Source organism: Trichomycterus rosablanca, chromosome 18, assembly GCF_030014385.1.
Source record: "Trichomycterus rosablanca isolate fTriRos1 chromosome 18, fTriRos1.hap1, whole genome shotgun sequence".
Classification (NCBI taxonomy): domain Eukaryota; kingdom Metazoa; phylum Chordata; class Actinopteri; order Siluriformes; family Trichomycteridae; genus Trichomycterus; species Trichomycterus rosablanca.
The window spans coordinates 27,271,657-27,288,929 of NC_086005.1; the positions used below are offsets into that span (position 1 = coordinate 27,271,657).

A 17,273-nucleotide genomic window follows, 5' to 3' on the forward strand; every position below is an offset into this window, starting at 1 on the left:
ATCGGTATCATGGTGATCGAAATAAACTGAGTCGATTCAAAGAGTCGATTCCTTATGGAAGGTTTCCTCTATTCTGTTTTGGTCCGCATACCAAACTTGGTACAGTTTTGACACCGGATGCTTCTACCTAACATTGTAAATATTATCTAGTAAACCAAAAAAATGGATTAAAGACTCGATTTCTCAGTAAAAAACGCTAAATTTTGACGATAGATTATTTATTTGTATGTGGCGCCATCTGGTGGCAAAGCAGCAAAACGTTACAAGCGATTTAAGCATCTACTGCACAATTTCGAGGTTGATATTATTGCTTTTAATAAACTCCAAATTTCCCTCATTAACCAGTTTTCAGCTCTTTATAGCTGTTGCTTGTTGGAAGAAAATGTCATGCAAAATTAATTGAACAATTAATTTCACTAAGTGGCAAAACTGCCATCGCCTATTTGTCTTTATACATCAAGCAATGCCTATAAAAGTAACTTGGAAATACACAGACCCACTAAAAAGACAATACGTTTAAAAAACCAACCAGCACTGTGCTGAATTTACCTGAAAAAAGGATGCAGAAAAAAGTTTGGGGTCTCTAGTTCTACAAAAAAATGCCCCCTCCATTACAACAGACTATTTACCAAATGTGCCAAGCTTTACTTTACTAATCACACATTTAAGCAGTAGTTTATTATGGTCAGACAAGTTTCAAAAAAGCCTAAACTTGGTTGTGGGTACATCTCAAAGCAGTACAATTACTCAAACTGTATGCAAACAGCAATAAATGCATGTTAAAATTTCTAAATTGTGACAAAATACTTATTATTATCTGCTGCATCCAGGTCAGGGTTGTGGCAGTCCAGTTCCACCAGGAAACACCCCTGCAGACACGGCCAAACATGTCTGTGTAGATGCTCAGCTGGCTGATAGCACTGCTAATTCCTCTAAAATCAGCTAGTATCACTGGATATTAAAGCCTCACTCAACAGTCAATATAAATAAAGTAAGTTTATTTAAAGCAAGCAACAATAACAGTTTACAACCCTATTAACATACAGTTAAAAAATGCAAATGACAAAAGTTAGGTAATATTTACATTTTTTTGTACAACATCTTAGCACGTACAGTAAGTGATTGCATTTCACATCCTCCACATAAAGGTACAAAATATACTTTCTTTCTCTTTCAGTAATATATCCATTATCATATCTAAACAACCTTTCTAAAAATATAACTCATTAAAAAGGTGGAAAACTCATCATCAAAACTTTAATCAGTTCATACCAACCGCTTCAGGAAAAGCAGGTATAGTTTATTTCATCATGACTGTGCACTTATTAGTGAGTGGTACAGCATGTCATCATGTCATCGTTTCCTCTGAGTGGATAAGGAATTCAGTAGTACTCCACAAAGTGGGAATTGTGACAGGTTGTGCACCTTACACCAGAAGCACTCACATTATTGCAGTGTTCAGAACTGAAAGGTCGAGTCTTAAAATAACCATGATGGAACATTCAAGTAGAGCAGGATCAGTAATAATTTAAACATCCCTTCAGTGAATATGGCTCGGTAATACTTGACCTGGAGTGTAAAACCAGTCGACGTTGGGATGTGCTATACAGTAAACCATTATTATTTGTAATACATCCTAATACACTATAAATGTTTTTGTGTTCTGGGTATCGTGATCTGTGCGTTATTACTGAGTGATTTACGGCTTTCGTTTAGCCCTGAGTCCCTGGATGGCACAGAACACACAGCCCTTAAACGGTAAACAACATTAAACTATAAACACGGCAAACCCAAACCCACGTTCCTCGTTCTGTATTTGTTCAGTTTTCTGTATTTTTTAAATTTTTCTTACAAAAATAATCATTTTAGCTATGAAAGGAAGTGTAGCTGCCTGCGGGATGTGCACACACACACACACCGTGTCAGTGTGTGTAGGGTCTGTGGACAGTGTGATTGTGCAGTACGGTTCCAGTTTTGCAGAAACTAGACGTGATCTTTTAATAAGAATCCATCTCGACAACCATTTTAATAAAGACTCAAATGTGAGTTTATAAACCAGTCCAAAAGAGAAGCTTATAACAGTGGTAAACATGTTATTACACACCACTAAACAGTGCTAGTTTGTGCTTGTTGCCTGTAGATGTGATTTAGAGTAGCCTTAAGTCACAGATACATCATTTTTGTTTAACAAGCAAACTGACATAAATATTAATAGGATTTATAGCAAACAATGGCTTTTGTATCTTGAATTAAGTTTAAATTTCATATAGCAAAGCTTTTCTCATGTTAACAAACAAAGGAACAATCATTTTAGCAGATCCAAAATAGAGGGCGCGCTAACTTAGCATTGTAAGCTAAAGTTCAGCTAAAGTTGTCCCAGATTTACTACAGCATCACACAAATGATAAAACACTATAAATAGGATGCTAAGCTAAATATTAAACATTAAACATTCATGTTTCACACTGTTTCGAGTTGCTGTGCTAGCTTAGTTTGCTAACAAGAGACTCAAAAAGGTAAACAAACTCCCGCCGTACCAAGCTTCGTAAACATGCTGGACTTTATTCGGTCCCTTACGTTCATTTAGAAATGTTGAATTATATCTAAAACGCTGAGTTATTTAGCATTGCTGAGCTCTATTAGCAGCTGCATGTCCAGTCGTTTATATTATTTTGCATGCTAAAGCAATAGCACAGCTGCTTTCTTATAATGAACAAATTATTAATACATTATTTAAAATAGAAAACGCACACATTTCAACAGTGTTCTGGCAAAAATATTTCATGTGCTACTGGCAAAGCTTCTTGAACGGATAGGTAGATGAATACTGTACATGCTAAAGCTAAAGTTAGAGACTTTTTGTGCATGTTGTGCATCAAATCCATTTAGATATTAACTGTGCACAGATTACAGGGACTGGTTTATAAAGAAAAGTCTGTAGATGTAGATGACGGCTAATATCTCTATTTATGTATTTTAGCATAGCCAATTAGTCTTCCGCTGCTGGGGATCCCGATTGCATTTGAGGAGGGTATATTCGCCTGCTCCACGCCCCTTCCGACACGTGCGCAGTCCCTCGACCCCTTCTTTTTTGCCCATGTTTTGTTGGATTTGCACATGAGGACCCTCCACTTTCTGCACAGGGTCCTTGCACAGCATTTGAAGACCCCACCGACTTAATCCGGCCTTTTCCCACACAGCAGATTCGATGGCCAATTTTGTCTGCTGCAGGCACTGCCAATTGTGCCCGCTAGATGGCGCCCAGCCGACCGGTAGCAGAGCTGAGATTCGAATATACAGTACCGCTGCACCACCTGGGCGCTCAAATGTGTATTCTTATTAAAAGATCACTTCTGCTCCTGCAAAACTAAATATTTATATTTATATGAAGTCCACATAACTGTGAGGTTGTTCTGAGGCTGCTCGAGATGTTTCAGCATCTCGAGCTCATCGTGTTTCGTCCTATACGATTGTCGACTATACGAAGTAAAGTCAGTACCTCATTGGTCAGGTAAAGTCGAGCAAACATATTTACAACCTCAGAGATTCCCGACAGTCTGTCCAAGGTTTAAAATGGCAAAAAAGTGGCTCCTACATCTCATACGTACTTTCTTTTATTTCGTTCAGAAGATGTCGGTGCTGTAACCACTATTAAAATCCTCCCTGCGAACCCAGATGACCTCGGTCTCCCTCTGGGCAGCGTTGTCCTCCACCGCGCACTGTTTGCGCAGCGGTGCCAACCTCAGCTGGTTGAGAGATTTTTCTGCCAGCTTTTTCTCAGTAACCCTGATCCGAGCCCCGTCCTCGTCCCTCTTCCTGACCTGCTTCTCCTCCTCCACTTCAGCAGCGAGGGCCTCGAAGGACTCCTCCAGGCTGGGCTCGGCCGAGGAGCCCTTGACGGACTCGCAGTAGTCGTCGTCGTCGCTGAGGATGTCCGTCTCCTTGACCTCCGTCTGCCTGTCGTAGTCCCGCAGGTCGAACTGTTCCTCCACCCAGCGGTCGGTGTCGGCGTCGGTCTGCGGCGCAGGTTTGGACGGCGAGGGTTGAACTTGTGTGAGAGGACGCGTGGAGATGATGGAGTTTCTGCTGGAGTAATCGTCAAACACTATGCTGGTGTTGATGGTGATGTGAGTGCGCAGCAGCTTCTTGCGATCGAGGTTCCTCGACGGTGCTGTAACTGAGAGACGGAGGAGACGGAGATTTTCATTTAGACTATTCATGCAGCTTAACAATCTGATAATAATGACACTACAGCAGTAAAGGAGATGACCCAGGTACCCAGAACCAATGTTGCTTGATTTGAGATGTGGGAGAAAGCAGACGTACCTGCTCTGTTCATCATGGGACGTCCGCCCTTCAACGCACGCAGGCGTTTTCCCGAGAAAGGCATGTACTGCTGATTAGAGGGTAAACTGTCCGTCTTCATCAGCTGCCGGCGCTGTTTGTCCCTCAGGACGGAGTGAACCGCCTTTAAAAAGTCCCTCTCACTTTCACTGGTCCTGGAACAGAGGTCAGAGGTAGAAGAGGTCAGAACGTGTTGTAGGAAAACAAATGTAGGAGCTGTTATGAATGTTATGGGAGGTACTGTGTTTGTTATGTGGAAATAAAAACATTAAACCATATGATTTGAGAGTAAGAATCACTAACGATTAGAATTCAGTAATAAAAAACATATTTTTTATTGCAAATCTTCAGATTTATCCAAAATATAATAAATCAATATAATATAAATATATATTTTATGTTTATCTAAAGCAATGTAAGGTGCATGTATATATATATTTAAAAATAACAATATAAGGTGATATATACATATATTTTTTAAACAATATAAGGTCATACAATAAATAATATTAAATAATATATAATAAATAAATAAATATATATATATATATATATATATATAATAAATAATATATATAAAGCAATATAAGGTGCAAGTACAAACGAGTGTCGTGTAACACTTTACACGCACAGAGAAAAATAGACTGAAACCATCAGAGAGCTGTCAGACGGTTGTGGACTCACCTGCAGCACAGATGAAACATCATCTCTGGCCTTCCCTCGGACTCGGATCTAACATGAACGATCTCACACACCACGGTTCCTTCTGAATCTTCAGAGACAGGGGTTAAATAACTTTGTTAGTTAAAGCCAAAGGTTTCTAATTATAACACAGTAATTACAAGTCTAATGTAGGTAATGACTGTATGTAGCACCCAGCTATTAATAGGTATCTACATCATTATTTCTATTTAGTTTTATGTACTATTCTACTCTATACTAGTAGTATAAACTTTACTCTTTTAATAGAAGACAAGACATTAAAAGCAGTGAGGAGACGTACTGGTGGAGTGTCGGACTTGTAGAGCATCCGAGGGAATCATGTGCCTGAAGCGGAACGGGTCTCTCTCATCGGATACGAAGCCTCGGTGAGACGTCCCCTACAGATATAGAACCAGAAATGTAAGTTTTAACAGAACAGATCAGCCACGAGCAGTTAAATATGCTAATTAAGATTATAAACTATAATTAAACAGACTCAGGTCTGTTATAATGCTGTAGAAACTATAAATACACTTTCTGACAGTAAACACAGCAGAGATGACTTCTATTATATCTCACATGGCGTTTTCTTCAAATTATGTGCAAAATAATATAATATAATAGTTAAATCAGAATCTTTATTAATTCGCCATGTACCAGGTGTACAAGGAATCCAGACATAATTTGGATCCAATAAAATAATATAGACAATATGTATACTATATAGACCGATCAGGCATAACATTATGACCACCTTCCTAACTGACTGGTCTGCAGCTATGCAGCCCCAGACACAACAAACTGTGATGCTCTGTGTATTCTGACACCTTTCTATCAGAACCAGCATTAACTTTTTCAGCAGTTTGGATCAGACCACACAGGCCAGGCTTCGCTCCCCACGTGCATCGATGAGCCTTGGCCGCCCATGATCCTGTCGCCGGTTTACCACTGTTCCTTCCTTGGACCACTTTTGATAGATACTGAGCACTGCAGACCAGGAACACCCCACAAGAGCTGCAGTTTTGGAGATGCTCTGACCCAGTCGTCTAGCGTCAAATCCTCACGCTCGCCCATTTTTCCTGCTTCTAACATCAACTTTGAGGATAAAATGTTCACTTGCTGCCTAATATATCCCCCCCACTAACAGGTGCCGTGATGAAGAGATAATCAGTGTTATTCACTTCACCTGTCTGTGCTCAGAATGTTATGCCTAGTCTGTGTATAAACATAGAAAAGAGACATAAAATAGACAGCACACCATCAAACATCAAGCGATTATGGATTTTATTTCCATACTTGCTAAACCAAAACAAAAAATATAACAATAACTGGTCCTAAGTCATGTGGGTTTGGGGAAAGAAAAAAGGTGGAAAATGAACTTTAGTGGCCTGCAAAAAGACCCTTCCTCATTCAAAAGCACTGAACTGAACTTCTTGGGATGAATTGGAACACTGACTGGGAGCCAGAGCTTCTTATAAAACATCGGTGTGTTTTTTTTTTTTGAGTGACTTGAATTAAAACTGTTCCTTTTCTGACCGCAGTGTTAAAAAGGGCACCAGAAGAAAACACGAAAGCTACATTAACATTAATCCTGCGCTCAGGACCAGCCCCGCATTACCCAGCCTGCACTTCTTTCAATGCCCGATTGAGAACAAAGCACGGGGCGAAAAAAGCACTCACGATTTTCTTCTTCTGCTTGGAGCAATCTTTCAACACAAAGACCACAGCGGTCCGGAAAACTGGAAAAGAAAAGCAGGAGAAGTGCATCAGACTTAAGGGTATAAAAACATGTCATGATTAAATTCTCTGTTCAATTAAATATCTACGAGACCAAACGTGACCCTAAATAATGAGACACACACTTACCAAAAGCAGCAAGGTCCGGATCTTTCTTTCCTTTCACCAGGGATGATGGTGGGTTGATCCAGGACACGGTGGCATGTAGTAACAGCTCACCCATCGACAGATCAGCCAGAAAATGCTGGATGACGGATGGATCAGATTTGTTTGCGTATTTTCCGAGCTGATGAAAATAAAATGAATAATAATTTATGAATTGCTGATAATTAATAAGACAGTCGTGATTTTTTAAGGGACTGGAGGAGTTGTCTTGCCTCTTTCTTGTCTGTGCTCTGCTCACTGATGAGCTGGTCGAACACGGCACCGTATTCCTCGTGGATCTTCTGCATCTCATTGATGTGACTGGCCACTTTATTCATCGCCTTCATAGCAACTGAAGCAGAATGAAAGAATCAGAATAAACAAACCTGAACCAGGATGGATTACCTGTAGAACCTGTAGGACTCGTATTTAATGTGCTTATATTTGCTTTATTTTATTTATACACTGTGTGTGTTTATTCTGTGTACATTTGGTGTCACATGACAGTTTAGCTGCTTTAGCTCTGTACAACTACACTTAAAATTATATAATAATAATATAATAAAATAATAATATAAAATAGTAATAGGAAGAAAAGGACTGCACTATTTAAGCTTACTCCTTTAGTTTTTTTTGTTCTTTATCTAATGTTCTAATCTCTCTGTCTATCTTTCTATCTATCTATTCGTCTGTCTGTCTGTCCATCCATCTATCTATCTATCTATCTATCTATCTATCTATCTATCTGTCTGTCTGTCTGTCTGTCTGTCTGTCTGTCTGTCTGTCTGTCTGTCTGTCTGTCCGTCCGTCCATCTATACAGCTATCTATCTGTCTGTCTGTCCGTCCGTCCGTCCGTCCGTCCGTCCGTCCGTCCATCCATCCATCCATCCATCCATCCATCTATCTATCTATCTATCTATCTGTCTGGGCTGCACTGTAACACAGGATCCAGAATCTTTTATTATTACCGTTTAGATGGTAGTGCTCCTCGCTGTCCGGGTCGGTGAGACAGTACAGCTCTCGCAGCAGCAGTGGGTATTTCAGGACCCTCTGGATGGGCTTGATCAGGTACGACTCCAGAGTGGATGAATGTTGTCGCCTGGGGTTCCTGTCATCCAGAAACGCCTTAAACTCGGGGTCTGTTTTAGCTACAGAAACACAGATAAAGAAAAATAAAACTTATTATTGGGACAAAACATTGATGACTACAGCAAATTACATTTCAGGGAAAACAAGTGTAATAAAGCATCACTGGTTTTGAATGCGCCGGTGTTTGTCTTGTGCATAAACATACTGACAAGGCACGGTTATTAAAGTAGCACCTTTCATCTGAAGTATTACAGCATGAATTAAATAGCATAATTAAATGAAGGTATAGTTATTAAAATAGCTTTTTAAATATAAAGTGCTATTAGATGTGCTAATTGCATGATACAATATTAAAATAAGCTTATTAAAGATAAAATGCAGTAAGAATATAGTTCAAGCTTTACTTATAGGGCACATCAATGATCTCCAGGCAGTTTGTCCCAGCAAAATGCTGCTTCACCGTGTCTGGTTCGGACTCTGGGCTCGACCAGCTGCCATAGGTCTATATATAGGCTTATATTAATATTTTATTTATATGCATATTAGAGACGTATTCTGGGTCAAACCCAGACTAATAGCAGCACTTGTTGAGATTTTAGATTCTATTTCTCTCAGTCTTGGTTAAAACTCCCGCAGCAGTGTTCTGAATGAGCTGAAACTAGGACATACTGTATATATTTAATAGCTTAAGGGTTCACGCCATGTTTTTTAAGGTCTCTAACAGCACAAGCTTTCCTCTCCTGTGCTTTAGCCTTCAGTTTCAGTAAAACCTCCACCGCTGCACCCAGGAGGGTAAATGCCTGGGTAAACATTACACTTTCCATTCCATTTCCCTTCGCCAAGCCTCATAAAAGAGCCGAGGCATTAAGGACGCGCTCGGGGAAATCGTGCAGCGTGACTGAAAAACACAAAGCTGGGTCACGTCATGGAAAAATAATTCAGGGATATAAATAGTTTAGGGATATGGGGCTGTTATATATGTGTTGTATGTTGAACAAACACTGTGTTTTCCAGGAGGACATAAATAATATTAGTTGCTGATTTAGAAACACCTGATAAAATAAATGTTTTATTTATTAGGATACACAGTTGATCACTTAAGCTTACATTCATTGTCTATTTTACCACTGTTTTATCCTGGTCAGGGATGCAGTGGGTCTGATTTATTAGGCGAATTGCAATATTTAGTCGCGCCGAATAACCTGACTGCATGCTTCTGGGAGGAAACCCACACTGACACAGGGAGAACATGCAAACTCCACACAGAAAGAACCCTGACTGTCCAGTCGGGGAATCGAATCCAGGCTCTATTACTTACATCTAGACTTGCTCTACACAAATTACCTCAGTCACCTCAGAGGTTGCCAGGTCTTCTCTTAAATCTTTATTTAATTGTGTTCAGGCCATATTGTTAATACAGGCCAGAATTCACTGACGAGAAATGTAAACAATACCTACAATTATTATTAAATCATAATATAAGGTTTTATAAAGCTGAATAAGGGTTTGAATCCCAGGTCCACGGTGGCTCGGTGGGTAGCACTGTCACCTCACAGCAAGAACGTCCTGGGTTCGAGTCCTTTCTGTGTGGAGTTTGCATGTTCTCCCCGTGTCTGTGTGGGTTTCCTCCGGGAGCTCCGGTTTCCTCCCACAGTCCAAAAACATGCAGTCAGGTTAATTGGAGACAATTGCCCTATAGGTGAATGTGTGTCTGCCCTGCGATGGACTGGTGCCCCGTCCAAGGTGTTACTGTGTGCCTTGTGCCCATTGAAAAGCTGGGATAGGCTCCAGCACCCCCCGCGACCCTGATTGGATAAGCAGTTAAGAAAGTGAGTGAGTCTTTTATTTAGCCACTGTTGGGCCCTTGAGCAAGGATCTTAACCCTATTGGCTACAAGGGCGCTGTATAATATCTGACCCTGTGCTCTGACCCCAGCTTTTACCCTAACCCTAAACCCTAAACCCTAAACCCTAACCCTAACCCCTAACCCTAAACCCTAACCCTAGGATATATGAATAAAGACTTTTACTGTACTGTACACGTGTATCTGTATATACGATAAATAAAGGCGTATTCTTCCCACCCAGTGGTTTTTTTCAGGTGTAAGACGTCTAGTTCTCAATACATTTAAGAAAAGCATTGTAAAGCATCAAGCAAAGCACAGACTACACATCAATAACAACACAGTCCGAACTAGCAATGAGCGAGAAATAATAACATAAGGAGGCTTCACCTTTGGTGAGGACTTTAGGGACTTTCGTATGGCTGGCACAGAAGGCGCTGTAGATTTTAAAGCGATCTGCATAGTAGAGGAACGATCCGCCGAGCGAGAACAGCACTTTCTGTAGAGCAGAACGAAACACAGATCAGTTCAAACTACATTTATTCTAAAATAAAATAAAACACTAATAAAAATACTTTTTGATTTAATAACGGCACCTTGAACTGATCCACTTGCTCCAGCTTGTTTAAATCCGGCACTAGTTTGGTTCCGTCTTCCAGAGTCTTAAGGAACTCCACTTGGAACTCCACCATCTCTGGTAGGTTCCCGAAAAGCACGTCCAGCTGGAAACACACAGAGAGCAGAAAGCAAATCAGCATCCGCATTATGAGCATTATGAGACCCCGTCTGGGCAGTTGTAGCCTCTAGTAAGTGGAACGTTGCTGGTTCAAACCCCACAAAAATTAACAACTAAAATTCCCACTCACCTCATCCTGCGAGAGGAAATGTTCCTTCTGCAGAGGAGTCAGATATCGATCGATCAAGCAGCTCAAATCCTGCCGCGAGACAAAGATGACAAAATAAATACACACACACACACACACACACACACACACACAAACTAAAGCTTTGTTTTAATCCCACAGTTCAGAAGCAGCATTGTCTGCAGGAATAACAAGACGTTCATTTATTACCCGTGAGCACTGACTGAATGTCATTTTTGGACCAGAACGACCTGATTTATGTCCATTAAATGTTGGGTATGTTTTACCTAGATATGCCGCAAAGTATAAACGTTATAAATGTTTTTGAAAGTCTGGCACTGAAGCATCACATAAAAAAATCTAATCTAATTCACGGCCCGTGACAATCGCGTCACGAACCCTGAACCGAGCCTTTCCCGTGTAATCTGCATTCGCTGTGAAATTCAAGCTTTAATGTTTGTGTTTAGCGTTTTAACATGTTTCATCAGCGTAGCGTTGAAGTGTCTCATGTTTACTGGTTAATCTGCACTGTGAGGCGTCCTTGCGATCCTACGGCAATTCAGTTAGCAATCGCTTAGTCAGAAAGTCCAAGATGCTGCAGTGTAAAGCAGCTAAGAACACTACAAGAGGATGAAGTAACTGAAAAGGCGGGGGGTCAACAGAACATGAAGAGTCGCACCATCGCCGGATGTTCTAGGTTTACATTCAACCATTAAGGTAGCTGTGCTGTGTATCATAGTAATTTAGTACGGCTTTAATTATGTAATATACATACCGGATAAATAGCTACCCTTTATAAAGAGTGTTTAAAACATTGCATTATGCAATAATTTATGGTTTTAATGACTAGGCTAAGATAAGGAAATGCTCACATCAAACTCCTGGCTTCATCTTGTCTGTGTTGTGTCTGTGCGCTAAATTTCACTTTTACGACGTTAGATAAACAGCGCAAAAACAGCTAGATCCTGGCCTTAGCTGTTAGCATCTATTAGCATGATCATCTGAGGCACTGTATTAAATTAAAAATGCAAAATAACCATGTTTCCTCTGTTGCTGTCAGACTTTTGGCTGTGTTATCTGACCTTCACGTAGGTGCGCTCGGTGTCCACCAGCTCGCTGATGACCTTGCGAAGTTTGTCGGCGTCGGAGAGCTGGCGCTGGATGGAGGGCGCTGACCCCGGGGAGACGGGGCTGGCCACGCAGGGAGAGGAGGAGGACGAGGAGGAAGAGGACGCCAGCGGGTCGGCAGTGTTCAGGTCATGAAGGCTGCGGCAGAACGCCGTCATCTGCTCCGTACTCTGAAGATACAGGAAGAGGAAGCGGTTAATAACAGTGGGCAGCAGGAGAAGCAGTTTTTCAGGAGTGTGAGTCTGTGCTGAGGCACTCTGACTGTAGGGCGTGGTGCAGGAGGGCAGATCAGTGCCTGTCTGTGCAGGTTCAGGACGTGGACACAGACACGCCTTTTATAAACTCTCGGTTAATCTTGCCCTTCTCACCCTGCTCCTCGCCCTGCTCTTTACCTTGATCCAAGCCCTGCTCTTTACCCTGCTTCTCACCCTCCTCCTAACACTGCTTCTCGCCCTACTCTTTACCCTGCTCCTCACACTGTTCTTCCCCCTGCTCCTCGTCCTGCTCCTCACCCTGCTTTCTACTCTGCTACTCACCCTGTCTTTACCCTGCTCCTCACACTGCTATTTAACCTGCTCCTCACCCTGTTCTTTACCTTGCTCCTCACCCTGTTCTTTACATTTACATTTTACATTTTCAGCATTTAGCAGACGCTCTTATCCAGAGCGACTTACAGAAGTGCTTCCATAGTGAACATTTCATTCCTTAAGTTTAGATAGACAACAGTCGAAGAACACAACTCTGCTAAAACCTGTTAGAACCAAAGTGCCTTTTTTTTTTTTTTTTTTTTTTTTTTTTTAAATGGAAAAGATTGGAATAAAGTGTTAGTAAATAAGTACAAATCAGCCTAAGTGTTTAGTGAAAAGGTGTGTTTTTAATCGTTTTTTAAAGACAGCAAGAGACTCAGCTGTTCGGACAGACAGAGGAAGTTCGTTCCACCATTTGGGCGCTAGAACAGGGAACAGCCTTGATGCTTGTCTTCCTTTAGTCCTGGATGGAGGCTCAAGTCGAGCTAGACTAGAGGCTCGGAGGTTGCGTGGTACAGAGCGGGGTTTGATTAGACCCCGAAGGTAGCTTGGGGCTGGTCCATTTTTGGCTTTGTAGGCGAGCGTTAGTGTTTTAAACTGAATGCGTGCAGCTACAGGAAGCCAGTGAAGAGAACGCAGCAGTGGGGTGATGTGGCAGTGTTTAGGTTGGTTAAAGACCAGATGGGCAGCTGCATTTTGAATGAGCTGTAAGGGTTTAATAGTGGCCATGGGAGCTCCTGCCAGGAGGGAGTTGCAGTATTCCAACCGAGAGATTACAAGTGATTGCACCAGAATCTGGGTAGCTTCTCTGGAGAGAAATGGCCGAATCTTCCTGATGTTGTACAGGAGGAACCGGCACGATCTCGTCATGTTGGCTATATAAGGAGAGAAGGTCAGATGGTTATCCAGGACAACACCAATGCTTCTTACCTTATCAGATGGTCTAATCTGGAAGTCATCCAGAGAAATGACTAGGTCCTGGGTTGGAGACAGATCTCCAGGAATGAGCAACATCTCTGTCTTGCTGGGATTAAGTTTTAGATGATGAGCTGACATCCATCATCCCTCATCCATCATCCATTTACCCTGCTCCTCGTCCTGCTCTTCACCCTGCTTTTCACCCTTCTCTTTGCCCTGCTCCTCATCCTGCTCTTCACCCTGCTTTTCACCCTTCTCTTTACCCTCCATCTCGTCCTGCTCTTTACCCTGTTCTTCTCCATGTTCTCTACCCTGTTCTTCGCCCTGCTCCTCATCCTCTTCCTAACCCTGCTGTTTACCCTGCTCCTCATCCTCCTCCTCACCCTGCAGGCATCAGCAAGAAAGTAAAGATAAGACGATGTATTCGGGGCATTTCACAGACTCACTGACCCCAAAAGCCGAACTATAAACTGAACTATAAAGATAACTGTACACGATAAGAACAGGAGCAGAGGATTATGGGGTTGCTGTTTGCAGACTGACGGCGGAGGCGGAACAGATTTGAGAGGACAGCGTGAGGAACGAGACAGATGTGGCTGCCAGCAGTGTAACCTCCGCTTAACACGGAGAGACAAGCTGACAGCCCATTAATGCTGCATGTGTGTGTGTGTGTGTGTGTGTGTGTTCTGTGATATATTGGCAACCCGAGGTGTTTCCACGTTTTCCTGAATTAATCAGATCCACCGTGACCCTGATCAGGATAAAGCAGTGCTACAGCACACAATGTATGTATCATGAACTCGTTCTGTTTGATTAATGTATGTATTTAAGGTATATATTTTTATTGTTCCTTTGATCCTGAGTGTAATGCAATAAATATAAAGTAATGCACCAAAATTGGTGTTTAAAAAGTGTTTAAAAACATAAGTAAAAGAAAAAGAGAGACACAATATTGCCAAAAGTATGTGGACACCCCTTTTAATTCTTGAGGATGGATGTTTTCAGCCACACCCCCTGCTAATAGACGTGCAATCAATTCTATAAGGAATAATACGCAATGTATATAAAAAGCGTGGCCAGGAGGAATTTGATTGAGTCCACATACTTTTGGCCATATAGTGTATTCTAAGATAAATCAAAATGTATAGCGCACACACACACACACACACATGATCAGTCATATACAGGTACACACACGGACACACAGACACACGGACGCGTAGGTACCAGCTCACCAGCTGCAGCATGTCATAAACGGACTCGGAGTTACGCTTGGAGCTCCGGTTCCTCCACAGCACCGACATGTCGACCTCAAAGGCGGCAAGGTCACGACAGGTCGACCCCTAAAGGAAGGACCGACCCCGGCTCCACCCTGACTTTATCTTTCCGCTGGAGACGCCCGAGTGTGGGAATCAGAACCGCTCGGTTTCTGTTCGGTTAGCTGAACCTCGGTTCCTCACACGTTCTGCTCTCCGGATGGACGGCTCACACGGTTATGATGGTGTGGGAGAGAGAGAGAGGGAGTAATAACAATAATAATCCCATCTGGAGCAGGATGAGAAGGACAGAAGGGGCGGGGTGAAGGCTGGAGGAGCGCAGAAGTGGCGTGTCGATCGCCCACGCTCGGCCAGAGATTTCGGTAGAGGAATGTCAACAATCTTACTGATACGTCTTGAGTGCACGGTCATGGTCCTGATTCACTTCACATTACTGTTAGGAGGATGAGTGGTGATGGATCAGGTGATTTATAATCCCGCTTATTCAAAACAAACAAACAAACTAACGATCCCTACTAGCCATTTACCAACTTCTGTCACGTATTTGAGCCAGTTGGTGATGCAATGCTACAGAGAATGCATTTCTGCCACTCCAGAGTCCAACTGTGGTGTGCTTTACTAACCCAAATCCACACTTGTCGGTGTTTATAGTCAATTTAGTTTTGTACTTGTGTGTGGCTGCCAGTTCTTGGAAACCAAATCCAAGTTCAAGTTAAGCTCTCATATTGGCTGCTCAGGAATCCAGGGTCTGAATCCCCAGCGGTGCTATCAGCCGATTGGGCGTCTACAAACAGACATGACTGGCTTTGTGATGAGGATAAGCCAAGGCAATAAGAATTATTGAACACCCTGATTAGAATAAAGCGGTAATAAAACACTCACTCTCACTCACTTCCTTAACCACTTACACAATCAGGGTCATGGGGGGGGGGGGGGGGGGGTGCTGGAGCCTATCCCAGCTTTTCAATGGGCGCGAGGCACACAGTAACACCCTGGACCACACACACATACACACACACATTCACCTATAAGGCAATTCAGTGTCTCCAATTAACCTGACTGTATGTTTTTGGACTGTGGGAGGAAACCGGAGCTCCCTGAGAAAACCCATGAAGACACGGGGAGAACATGCAAACTCCCGGACCCGGACCGCCCAGTCTGGGGATCAAACCCAGGACCTTCTTGCTGTGAGGTGACAGTGCTACCCACCGTGCCGCCCGGTAATAAAACATGAAAATGAAATAAATAGAGCTCTTGAAAGTCCTGTTCTGTGAGCCTGTGGGTTCGGGCTGAGCTGTTGTTGCTCATAGATGTCTCAATTTAACAATAACAGCACATTTGACAGTGGCAGGTCTGGCTGGGCAGAAACATGACAAATAAACAACAAAGACTAACACAAAACGTACTATGAACTAAGACCACGATCTATGGGTCATTGGTACTGTGGTGCAACAAGCTGAAGATTTTATTACCCCACAGCTTCCCCACAGAGGGTTTCACAAAAGTTCCAGTTTTCCTAGCAAAACCATCACTAACGTTTAACATCCAGAAGATCAAACATGACACAGATGCAGACACATCAAGAGTAGAAGTTCTAAAGAAAGACCAGAACTCAAGAACTCAAAAAATATAATCAAGTGCTGATTATAAACTTTAAACCAATAAATAATTAGTAACAGAATTCTGTGAACCATCAAGATGGGACTAACTGATATGAGAACCAACATATCAACAGAATATCAGCCGTACCTCCATCCATGCACGCCGCTCCAGTGTTAAACTCAACACAGAAAACCAGACTGCGGTCGAGGACAGCAGAGAAAAGCAGCAGACGACGGTTTAGGAGAGACGAGAACGCGAGTCCAGACCTGTTCAGATTCACCTGAACTGTACAGGAATCTCAACGCCAGCTCAGTTCTGTGGGTGCAGCTCTGTAAACGAAAGCCTCCGCCCACCGTACACACCAAAACATTCCGAACAGTGACGCGTGGGACAGGAAGACGAGCCTTTCCTTATCCAGAGAGGAGAAGTGGATCATCAACCAGCGGTAAATCCTACATTCTGGTCAAAGTGTAGACAAATAAACACTAAAAAGTCTCTGTGCAGGTTGTGCCTCGTTCCAGAGGTGAGCCTCGAACCTCTGAGGTAACCTGAAAGGTCTTAAAAGATGAATCCAATACGCAGGAGGCTTAGCCAAGCCAGAACACGATACTGCGGTTCAGTAAGCAAAAGCCAAAAATCAAACATCTCCAGCCTAAAGCAGAGAGTCACAAATGGGCCAGCTACTCAATCCACCGGTGTGTCACAACAAGAATAAAAAGAGAGAAACTGTAAAAGAGACTCATGTCCAGTGTGGTTACCTCTGTAGGGTTCGCTCATAAAGGTGCCACCACGCCACCTCTGGAGGCAGCACATCTGTACAGGCTGGTCTGGCTGCCCACACCCAAAAAAAGTGCTGACTTTGTAAGACGCTCGGGTGGTGCCTCGGTGAAGTACGCTTGCCCATTTCTGCTGAGAGCTGGAGATCCAGGCTTTGAATCTCAGCAGAGCTACCAGCCCGTCGGGCGTCTGCATGGACATGTGACCCGTTGTTCTTTGCTACCTGTTTCTTTCTTACTTACACACACGCATTAACTCACTCACACACTCGTTTACACATTTACACTCACACATGCATACATTTACACCTATACACTCACA

At 42.6% G+C, this 17,273-nt stretch overlaps 1 protein-coding gene across 1 annotated transcript in view; it reads right to left on the reverse strand.

The window, feature by feature from the left end:
* Positions 1–3,460: 3,460 nt before the first annotated feature.
* The window catches only part of tiam1a (TIAM Rac1 associated GEF 1a), a 38,803-nt gene continuing 24,990 nt past the window's right edge, over positions 3,461–17,273 (reverse strand). Inside the window, exons 15-26 of the mRNA XM_063013694.1 lie at positions 11,806–12,021; positions 10,727–10,795; positions 10,457–10,582; positions 10,251–10,359; positions 7,897–8,076; positions 7,160–7,279; positions 6,913–7,020; positions 6,727–6,785; positions 5,348–5,444; positions 5,029–5,116; positions 4,327–4,499; positions 3,461–4,177 (exon numbers count right to left, since the gene is read on the reverse strand). Coding sequence (XP_062869764.1) covers positions 3,624–4,177; positions 4,327–4,499; positions 5,029–5,116; positions 5,348–5,444; positions 6,727–6,785; positions 6,913–7,020; positions 7,160–7,279; positions 7,897–8,076; positions 10,251–10,359; positions 10,457–10,582; positions 10,727–10,795; positions 11,806–12,021 — 1,899 coding nt within the window. The 3' untranslated portion in view covers positions 3,461–3,623. The remainder of the gene's footprint in view (positions 4,178–4,326; positions 4,500–5,028; positions 5,117–5,347; positions 5,445–6,726; positions 6,786–6,912; positions 7,021–7,159; positions 7,280–7,896; positions 8,077–10,250; positions 10,360–10,456; positions 10,583–10,726; positions 10,796–11,805; positions 12,022–17,273) is intronic.